The sequence below is a fragment of the Myiozetetes cayanensis genome, unplaced genomic scaffold, assembly GCF_022539395.1.
Source record: "Myiozetetes cayanensis isolate MyiCay16 unplaced genomic scaffold, myiCay2020 scf6-25, whole genome shotgun sequence".
In the NCBI taxonomy this organism is placed as follows: domain Eukaryota; kingdom Metazoa; phylum Chordata; class Aves; order Passeriformes; family Tyrannidae; genus Myiozetetes; species Myiozetetes cayanensis.
The window spans coordinates 3,373,712-3,391,645 of NW_026087853.1; the positions used below are offsets into that span (position 1 = coordinate 3,373,712).

The window sequence follows — 17,934 nt, forward strand, 5'->3', positions numbered from 1 at the left end:
AAAGCTCTGGCTTTTTCTTAAACTTTGTGTGGAATTCCCATTTTTGAATCCTTTATTTTAGGGTTTCAAGTACATTTTTCCAGCACTTGATGCCATGAAAATGTGTAGAAGGTTTAAAAGTAAATTAAAGACTGGTGGGAGGGTTGAAGGTGTATTGAAACAAGATAATTCCAATAAATTAAACACAGCTAGCAGACCGACTCCATTTGTTGTGTCTTCAGTGTTCATTCAGTCTGTATCTATAGTTTTATCAAAGTATAAATGTATTCATTTAGTGGAGACTGTATGTTAAATGTACTGCAGTTACAGGTTGTGAAACTGTGTAGCATAGGTCAACTATAAATTCCTTATTTTTGTACAGCAGAACTTTAGCACTAGCACAATGTAGCATATACTAGATGTTCAAAATTGCACAATAAAGGAACTTGGCAAACCAAATCTGAGATCTTGGCTTCTTATTCAGATTTAAGAGTCTTAGATTACTTATTTACTAAACGTTAGAGGGTAAAACAAATTTTGGCTTTAGATTTACAGGAAATGGCAAATTTTTGAGGGGTCTCTGGTGTGTGGTGTCATGTATTTAAATTGTAGGTTTTGAAGTAAACAGCTTAAAAGCTTTGTGCTGCAAAGTCTGATGCTGGTTGAGGACTAGACAGTGTTTCCACTATACCTTGCAAATAATTTACACAGCCTGACTGTAGAATAGAGCTGATAATTTTTATAAACACACACAGCCCTGAAAAACTATTACACAAACAAAAAGTAATTCACAACTGTTGGTTTTAATTATTTCTTAACTAAAAGGGACTGGATACATGTTGGTTTTAAAGGATTTCAATGTGCTTTATCTCACAAATTATAAAATGGAAACTTGGTATGTTCTTCTGGAATTATTTAGGGCAAAAACTGAACACTAGAGTATTTTTCAGAAGCGGTACTGAGTGAATTCCAACTACTTTCCAACTGTGTAAATGCTTTATTACATGAAGAATAGTGTGCCTGTACCTATGTGTCATGCATAGATGTGCACATATGTACACACTATTGTATGCATGTTGCAGTATTCACTTGAAGATCAACAGCACCAGGTCTTAATAATTCATGTATTTTGCAATTTCTGAGAGCTCCTGTTTACAGAGAAACCGAGGAGGTGCATTTCTTGCTTGTTCTTTAAGTTTCCTAAAACTCCTGTTTAAAGAGCAGCTCTTCAGGGGTGGTGTGGTCTGAAATCAATTCAAATAAAATTGTGTGCTTATGGCTTGAGGAAAAAAGAAATAAAGCAAACACCCCCCCCCTCCAAAAAAAAAAAAAAAAGAATAAAGTAGAAAGTTAAAGAATTAATTTCTTGGCAAACGAGACTGTGGCTATAGTACAGATTCTCTTCACCCAGAAGCTAGAATGGATCAGCTTTTAAGTATCTGCTCAATATTTAAATATCCCCTGAGCTGAGGACGGAACTGTCAATTAGATGTGGTGTCCCTGGCTATTAATTTGTATGTAATAATTCCTAAAATTTACATATTGATGTGATGCAGTGAGGTACAAGGATTTGCTGATACACATACAGCCATGGGGGGTTATTTTTAATATGACTAACGTTTTATTTCTTGAAAATATTATGCTTTCTGTGATGGCAATAATATTTTATGTTGTGTTGCAGCCATAAAGCTGATGTTAATATCTGCCTCATGCCCTGGGCATTTTGTTGGGGAGATATTACATCTTCTATCTAGTGTATAGCAGGAAAGCCATTAAAGAGGGTTTTTTTCCCCACTGTTACTAGGTAGCTGTGTATTTCCCAAACCAGTGTGCATGTTAATAACAGCAGTGTATCATTGTCAAATCTGTTACAGGTTCTTTTCCTTAGGGAACCAAAGTTAACAATTACCATGTTGAGTTACGGTCTGTCATTTCTTTTTTTTTTTTTTTTTAATTACTATTATTTTTTAATGTTAAGCTGCCTTCTTATAAAACTGAGTGTTTCAATCTTTTAAAGTTAAATTTGGACTGCACTTACAAAAAAAGTACTTCTGATTCCCAGAGATCATAAAGAAGCAGGGTGAAGGAGTGCCAGACTTAGTCCACGTGATGCGTACGTTAGCAACTGAGAGCATCCCAAACCTCCCGCCCGGGGGGGAGTTGGCAAGCAAGTGAGTTCACATCAGTGTACATGTGGTTTTTGATTTAAATCCCAACTTAACTGCAAGGCCACTCTTAAAAGTGGGGGGTGGAGGGAGAGGGGGAAGGGAGGGAACAAGGGTACAGGACAAAAGGTGATGATCTGTTCTCTAATTTTTATTACTCAGTTGTTCTGAGTGAAAAGAACAGGCATAAGAACGGAGTTAACTATGAATCACTGCGAAAATTAAATGTCAAACTGTAGTTTTGGGAAGCAATGAGGGTTTTTTAAGGGTGGCCTGAGTGTTTTTCTTTGGTAATTAACTGGGGTTTCTGGGGGGAGGTTACATTTGAACATGCAAAAATAATGCACTGAATTTAGTAATTACTTTGATATGTACTGCTGCACTTTGACAAGGAGTGATATGCATAAGATGTTTTGCTTGGCAGCTTTCTTTTCTTGTCTGTAGCTAAAGCCATGTTGTAATTGCTTAAAAATTTGCTTTTGTTTCTCTCTGCTTGTGACAAATCTGAAAGCAAGATAGAAGTCTATCCAAAAAAAAGTGGGAAGTTAAGTTTACAGCTTTCTATAGGCTGGCTTTGTCCTTGAAGAGTTCAGTGGTGATGCTCTGTGGCTTCTCAAATGTTCAGTCTTTCAGGAAGCAATGTCCTTAGCTTGTTTGCACCCTTTGAACCAAGTGCTTTTTGGTTCAAAAGATTGTTCACGAGCCTGTGCTGTGTTAAAGTGAATTGGGCACATTTGGTACAGACTTATTTTTAACCTTTCAGAGTATGATTTTTATATTGTTAACACCAAAATGTGAAGACTTCAGGCATGTAATTGAATAAATGATAAATGAATAAATTGAATAATTATAAAGTAACTGTAAAGATGGCTTCTACAAAACAAAATTGTTCTTCTATGAACTGTTTGACTTGGAAAAAAGAGATGGCAGTTTAAGGTAAAATAGCGTCTATTTGGGATGTGTTGCTGTAGTCTCAAAGTATCAGTCAGTTACTCATGAAATACAGCATGCAGATGGATCTTTCTGCATCTCCTTTGGTTAGTGGTAGCATCATGGTTGTGAAGAAATGCTGAAGTGACAGACTTCTGTGGGATTTTGTGTCTTAGTGATGCTGGTTTGAATAGGGACTGATAGAAATGTGGATTTGATTGGGTGTTTGTGTAACTTAAAGCACCGTTGCCAATTTGGAAGGAATATAATGCTTTCCAAGAAACCTGCCTTTATTTAGAATCAAAGATACCTATTTCTTGAGAGATAAGGGAAACTTTCCAGTTCATACATGCAACGTACTTTGTGTGTAATTGCTTTATTTTATTGCTTTAAATCCAGCCTCCTCTTCCTATAATCATTCACTGCATTCACTGTGATGTTTATTCATGGTAGTTCCTGACTTTTCAGTGTTATGGGATGATTACAAAGCCTGTCATCTGCTTTTTTTTCTTCTCATGCACTCCTTTGTGATTGCTCTGCATGCATTCATCAGCAGTTTAAAGGTGGTTCTTTGAAGTTTGTTTTGTATCACAGTTTCAGTCTCCTGCTACGTCGTCATACTTGGATTTGCAGAAGGGAATTTGGACGAAAGTTGCTTTTAAAGTCCAGCTTATAATTCTTGTTTTTTACTCCCTGTTTTCCTTCCTGCTCTCCCTCCAAAGTTGTTTCCTTATACACTGGGAAAGGCAAAGGCTTCCTCTTCCTTCAGCTTCACATTGGATTATTTTTTTCTTTGTTTTTTTACTACCAGTTTTCAAGAAAACCTTTTCACCCTGTGTTCAATAAATAAAAGTCATGTTACTCATTTACATGCTGGTTGCAAATTTTCTATTAATATTTATCCACCTATTCCTTATCAATTTTCTATCAGTATTAGAAAAGCCAAGAATCCCAGGGATGAAGGTTAATTTCAAGCTCTTAAGTATGCTAAGCATGGGATTTTTTAAAAGGAGGAAACTGTCAAGATGATTGAAATAATTTTTTAATATGTTTTACCAGACAAAATTTGCTTCAGTCTGAAGATAGAATACACAAAGCTGCTATTTGCAGTTTAATTTTGGAGAAAAGTCGCTGAAGAGTATTGGACCTATCATTGTAGAAGAGTATTCTGTGAATTTACAGCCTTTTAAAGTTTACATTTTAAATTAAAACTGTACTTAGGGAATTTGCCTTTAGAGAAAAAGAGGGACACAATGTTAAAATCTTGTGGGGTTTCTGTTTTTTGCTCTAGACGGAGTGTGATTGAAGCCGTTTATAACAGACTGAACCCCTACAGGAATGATGATGCTGTGAGTATCCTTTCTCTTACATTACCTTTACCCCCACCCCAGTTATTTTAGCTGCTTCGTAAAGGAACATTGCTAGTTTCTGTTAAAGACCCCTTCCCCAGGGGAGAAATAGCAATGTTGTGCTCTTGGGACTGTGTTTCGTGGTGGTTTTCTGCTGCCTTCTGCTGATCATAGTCTCAAAACTCCAGTGTGTTTGACTCATTTGTCCTCTGGAACTTCGTTATTTCAGTCCTGCCTGGGTTTCCAAATGCTGCCAAATGGTCGAGAGAGTCATGGGGATTTTTCCCCTCTTTATGGGCAACATTTTCCCCCAAACATCTAAGAAGATAAGGGCTATACTTAAAGGGTTAAACAGATGTGTAATTATCAGCTTTAAGAATATATTAGCTTACCAAGTGGACTGCATAAACACTTCTATTCTTAAGCATAAAGTATCTTACAGCGAGAAAACAGTTTGGGTTCTTCTATGTCAGTGATGAGAGTGACATAAAGCTACTGTCAGTGGGGGGAAAACCCCACAAACAGAAAACCTCTACGATGTGAACTGTGATCCCAGTTGCAATTTGATCACCAGAAACAACGTTCTGGTCACCAGAAGTGCTGTATGTCATGAATTAGTTAAACTGATCCTTTACCTGTCAGCAAAAATTGCTTAAATGTGACGTAAGCGAGATGCATCCAGACAATAAAGAGTTGGGCATTCATTGATTCGTCTGTCCTTGTTCTATTTTTAGCATAAAAATTCCTAAGTAGTGGCTGAGAGAGGATGCTTTGCCTTCAAAATACATTCTGTACCGTGTTGCTGTCCTACAAATGTACAGTACACAAACGTTGTGATGATGTTCGTGACTTGGATACCGAAATTTGCATATGGAATAGTTGGCAAGCAGCTCGTGCGTTTTTACTCATACTGCTTTTATTCCTCATCCTTGCACATGAAACAACCATTTTGGTCTTTCATATAATTGTTCTCCTTTGCTACTTCTGGTCTCGAAGGAAAAACTGGAGGTGGTACTTTTGCAAAGGGTAATTTCGGTTTGTGTTGTTTTTACTACACCTCCGTGCCAACTGTTCCCTCTCTATGGTTTGTAATGGATTCTGTGTGCGAGTTTGAGTGAAGGGTGCAGAACTTCAGTGCTAAGAAATTATCATGTATGGCATTGCTAAAGACTTAATTAGCCTCTTTTCTCTCCAAGGAGCAGTAAGGCAGTGCTTTAAAGACGAGTAATATTTCTGCCTCCTGCAGTCTTAATAATGACAGGGAAGTGTAGCTGTGGAAGCACCAGGATACGCTGTTGTTAAAGGCCATGGTGGGCCCTTAATTACTTAAGGAAAGGGGAGCAGATAATGCTGAAACAACCAAACCAAAGGTGGTTGCACAGGAGCAGTTTGATGCCTGGGCTGCTGATTTAGCTGTTGCTTCAGCTACAGAGCTGTGGTCCCAGTCAGTCGTGGTTAACCTGTGTACACCCCCTGAGGGGGCAGGGAGAGAAAGCTGAATATAGAGCAGTCTGAGCAAGGGAAAAGGAACGTGACACAAAGGCAACTGGATTAAAAAAACACCTAGTAAAGTTAAACGTTGGTTAAACCAGGGATTGGTTAAACATTTTCCAGGGTTGCGGTAGTTACACAGAATTCACTCTTGCCCGTGGGCCTAAATGGACCAAATTTTAGAGACCCTGGAACAGGTTGTCCGGGGAGGTAGTGGATGCCCCAGCCCTGCCAGTGTTCAAAGCCAGGCTGGATAAGGCCCTGAGCAATCTGGTCTAGTGGGAGGTGTCCCTGTCTGTGGCAGGGTGGGTTGGGACCAGGTGATCTTTAAGGTCCATTCCAACTCCTTAACATTCTGTGGTTCTCCGATGACACACAGGTGTTGGGTGGGTGGCCATATGGTTATGATTTGGAGCATGACATGGCTCTACTTCCTTTTTGTTGTTGTTTTGGTTATATACATTAATTTTTTCCCCTTGTGGTTTTATTACTATCCAAAATTAGGGTTTCCTGCGGTTGTCCAAGCTACACATCTCTAACCTTAAATTTTAAGTGCTGAAATAGCTCTGAGTTCTAGCAGAGTGTCAGTTAAGTCTCTATGCTCCTCTGCAGTGAGAGAGGTGAGAACACAAAAGATGACAGTGGTGGTAACACGTCACGAGGCACATCCTGCTCTTTTGTCACACCTGTTTACTGAGTGTATCCATTTTGTATGACTTCTAACTACCCTGGAAATGCTTCTTAGTAATGTTCCTGGGATATTATTTTGAGGCTTGATACAACACTTGGTCAGATTTTTAAATGTCTTGGTTCCAATGCTTCATTTATTAAGAATATATGGATTTTAGATACTTCTTAAATGCTCTTTCTGAAAGGGGAGAGAAAACAAGACTCATGAAATGATTTAAGTCTTCACCCTTTTCAGTCTGGATTATCCAGAAGCTGCAACAATGGGCACTCCAGACTTTAAAGGGTTCCTTCTTTTTTCTTTAAGGACTCTGCCTCAACTGATGATATGTGGTAAAACTGCTCATCTAGCTGTGGAGTTCACGTTTCATCCTGCAAATGAAAGTGCAGCCCAACCTCAGTGACCCTTCTTAACATCCATCCTCAACCTTAATTAAAGAAGGGAATATGATGTGTTGGTGAGAGTGACTACAGCAGTACGACACCTAGCCCAGGAACTGATCTTTTTTGTAAAACAGACTTCTGTAAACGTGATTTCAAACCATAATTCATGTTGTAAATCAGACTCCAGCAATTTATGTTGTATGATTTTGTTTTTGTAAAGTGCAATTGTCTTTGTACAAAATGCTCATATTTAATTATGAACCGCTTTAAATCACTATAAAGGTTAGAAGAAATGTTTTGGCTTGTGTGATGCAACAATATATATCCCTTTTAAATTCATGTTGTGGTTTTGGATTGCAAGGAGCAGCAGCCTAGCCAGCTAGGTGCTCAGGAGGTGCACAAAACTGTAAAGATAACGTTTTGGTTTATATGAAAGCTGAACTCGTGGGCAACGTACCAGAAATTACAGTGTGTGAATTTTGCTTGGCAATGGGAAAAAATAACTTAAAAGTAGTGCACATTCTTCAACAAATGTATATCATTGTCTTGGATGCACTCCTGCTCTCACGTGGAGTCGAAGGGATTTGTGATTTTTGAGTTCAGTGGGAGTTCAATCACGCCCTGTTAATGGTATCCTGTTCATACCAATCTTGGGATCAGAATGCCGTGATTCCTCGCACCTCTTTGTCCATTAACCCTCACCTGAAACTGCTAATCACTGAGCACGAACAGGCAGCTTTCTACGTGCAGTAGGAGTCTGCAGCATTTTTACAATCCTGATTGGCTGGGTCTGCTGCTGTTCCAAGTAAAATACTCTGAATTCCATTTTATCAATAAAGCTTGATTTAACAAACAAGACATTTACCCATAAATGTGTAATTCCTTTTTTCCTGCCTTTTAAAATGTCAGTGCCATTGTAAATGATATTTTACTTGTGGAAGAATATTTTTATTAATTGGTAGCCCATTTTTAAAATGGGAAGGATTTTGATTATTGCCCAAGACATAGCCATATGCTAGAGGATGATGTGGGATTAATCCGTTACCCTATTTTTTACAAGTGTGGGTTTTTTCAGGCTTTTTTGGTGGTGTTTTGTTTGTGGTTTTTTTTTCCCCCCTCCTCCCTACTGAAGATGTGCATTGGTTTGAATTTGCCTACTGTTTGATAAAAATACATTTGTCAAAGCCTGACAATCTTTAACATTTTATGGTGTGTGTTTTTAATTGACCCACTTACTTAGAATGAGAGACTAGTGGTTAAACAGTACTTGTGATTTGAGGTATAGCATGTTGACAATATTTAACTGTTCGTTGTTTAAAATTCTAATTTAAAATTTTATAAGGTAATAAACTAATTTGATTTAAGCTTAGCTTTCTCCCATTGAGCATACGAAAATTAAGTTTTCAAGTCAGTCGTGTTTGCAAAACTGCTGTTTTGTGCACCTTGTATTGTCTTTTTGGTTGAGAATATTGTATTTAATATGTAGTTTACTCATTTAGTAGGCAGATTCCCCAAAAGGAAAATCAGTAAAACAAGTAGATTGTAACATTTTACTGCAGTTAGACAGAATCAAAACTTGGTGTATAATTACTTTTTGATAGGAAAACGTAGTACAATGCATTTTGCTATATTTGTCTTTCCCTAACTTTGACATATACATATTTGTATATATAGCCTTAAAACTAATGCAGAGTTAGGGAACACTGAACAGTGAAAAAAGTAACTTACAGTGTCTTGGAACTAAGTATAGTATATACCAGCAAACTTTTCTTTTATCCCTCTTGTCTATGTGGGGTGCTTAAACGTAACTTCATTGTATTCAGTTTGTAATCTGTTCAAGCATGAATGAAGAAAACATAAGCACTATTTGTATTTATAAATTTATAGCAATTTTTGCTTAAAGAACCAGTTCCTTACCTACCTATGAATAAATGCTTAAAATGTCTAATTTTGTTGTAGAGTGCACAACTATAATAATGTTAAGTTATAGCTTCACAGGCACCTAATTAACAAGCATATTTAATAATACGTGGCATATTAGTGCGAAAAGCTAAACTTAATTTAGGACTAGGCAGAGAAAGTTCTGTCCTTTTTTCATAGAGACTAAAGTTTAGTTTTGGAAACTGCAAAACCTTGAACTGGACTGTGGAACCTTTGAGTTTTAAACTTATACGAATCGGAAGCAAAACTGTGGTGTGAAAAGCCATACTTACTTCAAACCACAATCACTTAAACTGTCTCAGTGACAAAGGAGACATTTGAAGCCTCTCCTGGCGAGGTCTCCTAAAGGTTAGAAAGGAGATAATTCTGCTGTTGCTACAGGCGATGTGAGTAGGTTTGAGGGTAGTGGAAGAAAGCCCGTTTCAGGCCTTTCTCTCTCCCGCCTACGTTCAGCGTTTCGGTGAGGTCAGAGCACTGAATTCTTATGTATGCATAAACACTGCCATTTTAGATACAGATTTTGATTACAGAGTATACGAGTTGGGTATATAAAGCATCCTAGAGAAGAGGCAAGCTGTACTTTTCACTGCTCTGAAAAGGAAAAAAAAAAAAAAACACGGCACTTTTGCACCTTTGTGCATCTCCTTCTTGCACCAGAAACTTTTTTTTAAATGCTAAAAACATTAGCACCTCAGGGGCAAGGCAGCAATTTTTATTTTGAAGTATTGTGTGCTATTTATTTCCCTCTTGGAAAAAGATTCCTGTATGATGGAAATGAAAATTGTGTGATGTTAAAAGATGTATTTTTAAATACATGTTCAAATAGGATGGTCCCAATTTGCTTGTTTTTAAAAGGAAATGACATTTGTAAAGCTACTTTGCTTCGTATGCCATGCAACTTTGTTTTCCTTCTACATTTGACAGCTTCACTGGCTTCAGTTTCTGTGAGTTTTGTTGTAGTCAGATTAAATGTTTCACTGATCGTTCTGGGAGAATACCTGTACTGCTTTATAGACAACTGTTTCAAATAATTCTCACTAATTCAGCATTGAAATATGTTCAAGACAGAAGCTTCTAAAATGTGTTTTAAACGAATGTTGGATGAACTGAATGCCATGACATTGATCAGGGTCCTAGATTTGCAAGGCTTTGTAAATCCCTTTTATCAACAGAGTCCCTGGTGGGGCAGAAATCAGCAGGTCCCATTGAGTTATAAAGCTTTGAGAGCTTTTCAGCTGGGCTTGCTCTCACCTGGCCTGGGAGCAGCACCACCACCAAGACCTTGAGGCACAGCCATCATTCAGTTAAACCTTGAGCAAAACTCAGAATCGGAGAGAGAAATTCCATCTGCCTGTCACTGAGCTGCACTAATCCTTGGCTGTGTTGTGCTAGCGAGGTGCCTGCTGAATACTGAGCAGCCGATGAGCAATGGTAGCACTTACCTTGAGAGGTCGTGCAGGTGCCAAAGCTGATCTTTTTAACATTTCCTTGTAATGAACTGACTTTAATGTCCATTATTTATTGCGAAGCTGGTGCTGTCTCAACTCAGTATAGGTCTGAGCCATTTTGCTCAGCTCAAGAATAGGAAACTTAACAAAACTAGGGAACAGTTTTCACTTCAGTTGATTCCCTCATAAGAATCCCATCTTATTTTGATACAGTGGGATAGGATGGACTTCCTATTGCATTCCATTTCTAGTAATTTATGAACTAAGGATATGGTTTCATGATAAACTTATGTCAAATGTTGCTCCAAGTTTGTCCCTACTGCCTTTTTTTTGTGCCAGTACTTGCCTTTATGTGGGCACGGAGTTAGGACAAAGAAAAGCCCTGTCCTCTTCAGCTGGGTAAGTTGATAATCCAGCTGTGGGGTGCTGGTGCTAGGGCACGATGGAGAGTGGGGAGACAGGACTGGGAGCAAGGAATGTTCGCACCACCCGTCCTGCCACGGTTTGGGAAGCCACACCCAGATAAATGATGGCCTCTGTAGGGAGTATCGAAGCCTTTGCAGGTCTTTCCCCGCTCTGTACTTAAGAGAGACATTTAGCTTTGGTAAACATTCTTTTTCTTAAAACTGGAATCGTCAAACTTTGGCCTGAATGTCTTGTGTGTGAGTTCCGTGCTGACAGACCTTGTGTTTGTGTTCTCTAGGGGTGTGTGGCTCTGTCCTGTGGGAGAGACAGCACGGCTGCCACAATTAGGTTAATGATATGGTTGTTACAGGTTACCTTATTTCAGTGTACATCAGGATTTCATCATGCTGAGATGTTCACCTTCATCTCTACCTGCACCTTCTTGAATTGCTTTTATGCACAAATAACTTGGTGTATTTGAATTCCTTGATATTTAAACTTGGCCGTGTCTGAAAGGGGCAAACCTTTAGGAAAAGAGTGCCCTTTTCCTCGTCCTTCGGCAAAGACAGTATTTAACACAAACCTGATGTACCTTGCATAGGTTCAGAAACAGCAAACCTGTAGAGCTACAGAGCTGTACCTGACATTCTTCTGTAGAAAATGAATTGTTACTCTGTGCCAAGATTCAGAAGACGTGAAGAATAATGTCTCCTAGATAACGAGTGTGGCTCCTTGTTCCTACCACTATCTGTGATCACACCTGAGCCTTTATAGACCAGCTCAGGGTGTGAACTCTGTTTGACTGGAGAGGGTTTTTAACTCTTGACGTGGTAAAAAAAAGGCTCCAGACATGAATTTCTAGGATTCTGTAGCACATAAAATGAATGTGATTCCTGCCATAAACTGTTAAAAAAGGAGCAAAATTTAGAAGTACCACTCTGAGGCTAAATAATTTAGACTGACCTGTCTGAAATACTGAACAGAGAGTCTAATCTTTTGGTGAGCTCTTTCTGTGGGGTGCTTGCACCGTCTGCAGGTCTCTGCAGACCCGAGTGTGCCCATCTTGAAACACTGTAGCCTTATTTTGCTTAGTAACATTGCTTTATAAACGAGGAGCAGTCACCTGGGCCGTGGCACGTGTTCACAGGAGTTCAGGAAGCTGTAGGGAAACTTGAAGCTTGTATTTATTCTTATGGACCACTAAATGCATCCAAGTAGAAAAAAAACCCAAAAAACAGATGTGCTGGAAGTTGAGTTTACATTCTCTCCCCCTAAAAACTTGTTTCCAGAAAAATGACAAATATTTCTACTATTTCACTTATTTCACAATACTTCACTTAATACGTGAAAAAAATGTCCTGAGCTTTAATCTCCTGATTGTGTCAGTTGTTGACCTGTAACGACTTAGGCTTTATGTATATTCCTTGCTTCATCTGTGTTTTTATTTGATGTTCCTTTTGAGTAGCAGTAAACCAGATCTTTTTTTTTTCCCCCCCTCATATAGACCCTTCTTTGCTTCCAAGCTGAGGGAACAGGAGTGATAATGATGTCCTAGGAAAGGGTTTTGGGAGAGGCTTGCTTTAAGTGCAGTGACCACAAAACCCCTAACTTTTGCCACCACAGAAGTTGAGAAAGTGGGCTTAACTTTAAAAACGCCTTTTACAGAATTAATCATTCTCTTCTGAAAGTGTCAGAACTTCCATGGAGGTGGGATGACAGGTCAGATTTCTAGACTGTGTGTTGGTTTATGCCTAGCCAGATTTTTACATGTAGCTTGTACTGACTCCTGCCCAAATGCTTTTTAAAGTATCACTAGGGATCTGCTTTGTTCTTTTTTTTTTTCCCCCAGAATAGGAAGAATAAACCCAATGGTCCTTACTGCTGTGTAAGCAGCCACTTGTTTGCAGGGGTGGGTGCTGCTGTGTCAGGTAGTGCCATTTTCCTTCAGGAACACGAGATCTGCACTTCTCAGCGTGCTCCAGAACATCGAGCCACAGCTGAAATCCCTTTTTGCTTCCACTGGCTGTTGGCTGTGAAGAGCTGGTGGGAGCACAGGAGTTTTACAGCCAAATTGGACAGTACTCTCCGTGAGTGTTGTGAGGAGGCCTCCAGAGTTGAAGGAGATGTCATTGTTGTATAGTTTTAGAAATAACTTTAAAGACAAAGGAGGGAACATGTTGGGTCATAAAACATTATGCTCTTCTATCAGTTCCTGTAGATTAAGGTCCAGAGTTTATTTTCACCTGTATAAGTGAATTCCACCCATTCTGAGCAGTGCAAATACTGGGTGGCCAGTTTCATTTTTTGGGGGATTTGAGATTGGAGGCACAATGTCTCTGTTCACACTGCAGGGGAAAATTAGACTAAAATAGGCTTGGGAAAATCAGGCACGAACTGAGCTTTACATTTTGCTGACATTGATGGAGCTTTGCTCACAACATACAAAGTTTGCACATGGGTTGTTGGAGCCTTAAGTGTCCCACTTCTCTAGGAATAAAAAACAAATGTAATCTTTATCCAGTTTAGGTTTTGAAAAAGCTTTTCGGAGCCAAAGGGAAGAAGACGGTGATGTTAAAGCAAAATGTTAGATTATTTGGAGATAATTTCATTTAGTCTTTAAGCATCTAAGATTTTTTGTTTCTTTTAACACCTCAGAAGAGCACAGTTTAGGAGGTTTGACAAAATGCTTTTAGCTGTAAATAAGTAAAAGGATGAAACCCAAAATTAGTTACCTGGGATGGAAGAACAACGAGACCCTAAAAATGTAGGAATAAATGTGCTGAATTTGCATGGCATTATTTCCATGTCCAGTGGTGGACCTACTGAAAGGTTGGAACTGGATGATCTTTAAGGTCCCTTCCAACCCAGACCATTCTATGAACCATTCTATGAAAGGATCTTTAACAATGCTGACAGAGGAACCTTTTATCATTGCTGAGTGATGCCAGACTGACAAGTCTGCTGCAGTTGGAAATTTCCAGCCTCTGAAATTGGGAAGTGGGCATTACACACCAGATCCCCAGTACAGGAGATGCTGCAGTACCTGTTACCCCACATTCTGTGGGTTAATGCCCTGCAGCCTTTGGGTGCTGGGAGTTGGGACTTCCCAGCCTGTTATTGCTGATGGTGTGATTTGCAATGACCTTGGGTGCCAGGAGTTAAGTTGTATTTAAGAACCAGATCTAACTCTTTGGTGCCAGGAATCTAGTTTTTGGAGTAAGTGCTGAATTATGCAAATGTTCTTGGCCAATGGTGGCGGGTAGTTCAGTGCTCAGAAAACTAAATTACTTGTGATGAAGAGTTAGTATGAGACAAAAGCCAAGGTTCTTCTAAGCCAGGGAGTGCTGGATGTCTGAAAAGTGTGAGATTTGAGTTCCAGGACCTTCTTATTTTATAAATCTTTATAAGCAGACATTTTGGTTTCTAGCATCTGTCTTGTTACTAAGACCATGTACAAACATGCTGAATTAGAGAGTTTTCACCTGTCTTCTCACAGAATTGACTCCACATCGTATCATAAAGAGTCTCGTTTGTAGTGACATGCTGTGCCTGTCTTTTTAGAAAATTCATGACCTCTTTATATCTATTTTGTGGAAAGTGTAACTTTTTTCATTGATGACCTGTATAAATGTGTGTTACGAATGGAGAGATTTAAGCTTGAAAAGCATGTTTGCAGATTACACAGCTTCATTATGGAATTTATAAATTTAACAGAGTAATATACAAGAGCATAACTATTTTCCTTAAGTAGAATGTATAACAATATATAATAAATTATTCTCCACGTAGTTCACCCACTATTTACAGTTTTACACAATTCAAACTGTGTGTTTACAGAAAGTTCAATAAATGTATATTTTGTACTATGTACAGATTCCTGGTCCCAAAGAAAATGTGTGAACTTAGTTTCTAACTTAACTTTTGAGATTGTACTTTTTTCTTTTCTTCTTCTTCTTTTTCTTTATTATTTGTTTTTTTGGTTTGGAATCAGTCGAACAAACTGCGTTTCGCCTGTCGATGGTGGAGGCTTGCATTGGAGTAAACGGGAATTGGAAATATTTCTAATCTACAAAAGTGATTCCACTAAATAAAACAGGCAATGACATCGTGTGTGTGTATTTGAGTGCAATGCTACCAACCATTCCCACATTTATGGTCCCTGGTTTACAAACTTACCAGGCCTCCTTCTATTTTCTGGTTCAAGGGAGTTAGATTAAAACAGAATGTCGAGGGCCTGTTTTGATCACTCTTAGTCACAATAATAAAAGTCCCCATTTTCACTTTTTTTTCCCCTTACATGTTGAAATTCCAACATAAAGCAGCGTGTGCTTGGCTTCAGCCCTGGCGTTCCCCACCTGGTCTGGGGTTTTCCAGAGAACTAGGGATTGATTAGGATGCCCAACTTCTGGAAAACCACGTCACACAGGAGCAAAATATGTTTGTAACTTCTGCCCTGATTCAGATTCAGTACTATAAAATATAAGCTAGACCTTTGTAATGTAATTTCTAAGAATTTAAGGATTCTGAAGGCTAAAATAAATATTTATACTGGTTTTAGCCTATATGATTTGGAGAGAAAATGAGCCTGTATCAGCCAGTGAGGCTCACAATTGTCTCCCATGGAAATCTTTATAGACAGCAGAGAGCTGGAAGGATTCTGGCATGGACTAAATAAATTAAACCTGGGGAGGGGCCAGGAGGGGATTCTGTCACCTGCGACCTGGAGCCAACTTGTCTTTTAAAAGATCTTAAAGATTCAGGCCTATCCCTATCAGGATTAAAAATCAGAACTACTGAATTGTCCAGCAAAATAAAGGAATATTTTCTGTGGAGTAAAAAACTGGAATGACTATGATAGGATTGACTATTAGCCTTGGTTCACATTAATGGAGCAAACACGGGAGACAAAGTATATCCCTTTCTAGCTGAGCATTTATTAAAAGAATGTTTTATCCCATCCCACTGCAAATTTACATTTTAATGTATTTTTCCCCGAAGCCAAAGAATAATACACCTCTGAATTGCATTTCTGATTCATTTAATAATTTTTTAATCTTGACATGATAATAAATTTGAATGTCATCAGAGCAGTTAAGATAGAAACACTAAGCTAACTGCAGATGTTCATTGTGGCTGAATTTAATCAGCCTGCATTTATGTGAGTTATTTTAAAAGAAGCAGAACCCTGAATCCCAGTTAAATCATTTAACTCATTTCACTTTTAGTTTTCAGCAATTTTTAAGAATGTGAGAGATTATTCCAATATGTTCTGAAGGAACAAAGGTGAATTTGGCAGAGTTGCAAGAAGAATTGTTTACAGTTCCTGAAGGTTTGACTTGATGGTCTTAAGAGGTCTTTTCCAACTTTGATGATTTTATGACAGAAATAACTATGACAATTATCCCTGCAAATACACATACACAGGAGAGGCTCTGGGAATTGAGTGAACTTGGTGCTTGGCTCTCATTTGTGAGCTTGCAGGACTGGAAGTTCATCAATATAACAAGAACTCATACATTGATGAAGTTAATTTGCACTCACCAATTTTCGTGCAAGCTTTCCGTTGTTTTTACTGGAAGTGGGAGAGTTTAAAACTCCCTGCAGCCTCTCAAAGGTCCTACTGAGCAGCCACAGCTGTGGGAGAGATTTATTTTCTCTTCCCAATTAGGAACTTTTTCTGGGATGCGTGCTCCACTTAAAGAAGATATTTGCTAGAGGTTTTTAATCTTATTAAGCAGGACTGAAAACTTTGTGACCTGCCACTTCGACTTGTCCTGAATTAAGGGTTTGCTGAGCAGACATTTGAAACGGGGAGTTTATTTGTTCAGTAAAGCACATATGAAGTCAATACAATTAGCTCTATGAGTTTTCTTGCCTTTACTTCAGTAGAAGTGTTTGTGACACTGTCCAGTGTCCTGCTGAGTGTCTTTAGGAAGCATCATCTTGCTGAAGCTGCATCCTGGCTCTTCCCCTTCACTCTGAAATAGGAGGTCAGAGTTTGCTGCTGGCTCATGAACACCAAATGTAACTCTGTGGGAACAGTCACCTTCCTCTGAAATATCAATCCTGTCCCATAAACTATCAGAAGGTAACAAAATAATTCAGGGTCCATTACAGGCATGCAATACAAAATAATTTAAAAAGGCTTTTAAGGAAACAAAAGATTTTCTGGTCTGTTTTTAAAATAACCTGTGGAGTCCCTAGACTAAGATCAGGACAGGAGGATTAGGATATTTGGACAAACCTGTCCTTTCCCCCCACCCCTTAATTTCCTGCTTATCCAAATTATCTTCTCCAAAATGCAAGAAATCTTTTGAAATATTTCTTTAGAAAAGTAGTTTATTTTTGTGGTGCTCACTCCTGTCATGGATACAGCAGTCTGTTACCTGAAGAATGTGAAGTGACACCATCAACTTAAATCAGTCTTAATCCTGAAAGTGTTTTACTTCCTGCTATAAGTATCCTGAAGTGCACACCCCAGAGTGCTTTTGGATCTTTTTCTTTGCTGTTGTTGCAATGTTTTGTGTGTTTGGGGGATTTTAATGCTCACCTTCAGCTGTCTTAGAAGACTATATGGAACTAAAATAGGAAAGTAAGTGAAGTCATCCCCCAGGTGGCTGTTGTTGACTCCCAGTAATGAACTGGAGACTGGTGGGATGTCACAATTCAGTTTCAGGGAGAAAAAAAAAAGCAGAAGGCTTTCAGTGAAAATATCAATTAAATGTACTGCATGAGTTGAAATAATTTAATATTTAATAATTTAAATATTAAAATATTTAATTACGGAAGTATATTAACTTGGTGCTTTTACACTTTTAAAGCTTACAGGGGTTTCAGTATTGAAAACTTTGTTGTTCTGTTAGGAAACATTGATAGGTGCCTGCCTAATAGGCTGAACCTTGCCCTGTTTCAGATGTTAAGCTGAGGGTCTCAGTACCTGCATTTGAAAACCTCAGTGAGTTCAGTGCTAGAATAAACCTGCTCCAGGCCACAGCGCAGCTTCCCTTATCTAATACCTAATACAAAGCTTTCATATTAAAATTTGATAAGGGGCTGTCCTCACCTTATCACCTGGTTTCTAGGTAAACTACAACCTTTAGCCCGATTCTGTATTCCCTGTACACAGAGATCAGTTGGGTCTTGCCCTGAGCCTCG

At 38.6% G+C, this 17,934-nt stretch overlaps 1 protein-coding gene across 3 annotated transcripts in view; it reads left to right on the plus strand.

Moving 5' to 3' along the window:
- Positions 1-14,884, plus strand: part of PPM1A (protein phosphatase, Mg2+/Mn2+ dependent 1A) — a 34,988-nt gene extending 20,104 nt beyond the window's left edge. The window contains exons 4-6 of one of the 3 annotated variants that reach the window (XM_050336265.1): positions 2,042-2,150; positions 4,366-4,423; positions 6,840-14,884. In XM_050336265.1, coding sequence (XP_050192222.1) covers positions 2,042-2,150; positions 4,366-4,423; positions 6,840-6,884 — 212 coding nt within the window. In that variant the 3' untranslated portion in view covers positions 6,885-14,884. Of the gene's footprint in view, positions 1-2,041; positions 2,151-4,365; positions 5,128-6,839 lie in introns of those variants that run through there. The other 2 variants (XM_050336267.1, XM_050336264.1) reach the window with 2 other exon arrangements.
- The last annotated feature ends 3,050 nt before the right edge of the window (positions 14,885-17,934 follow it).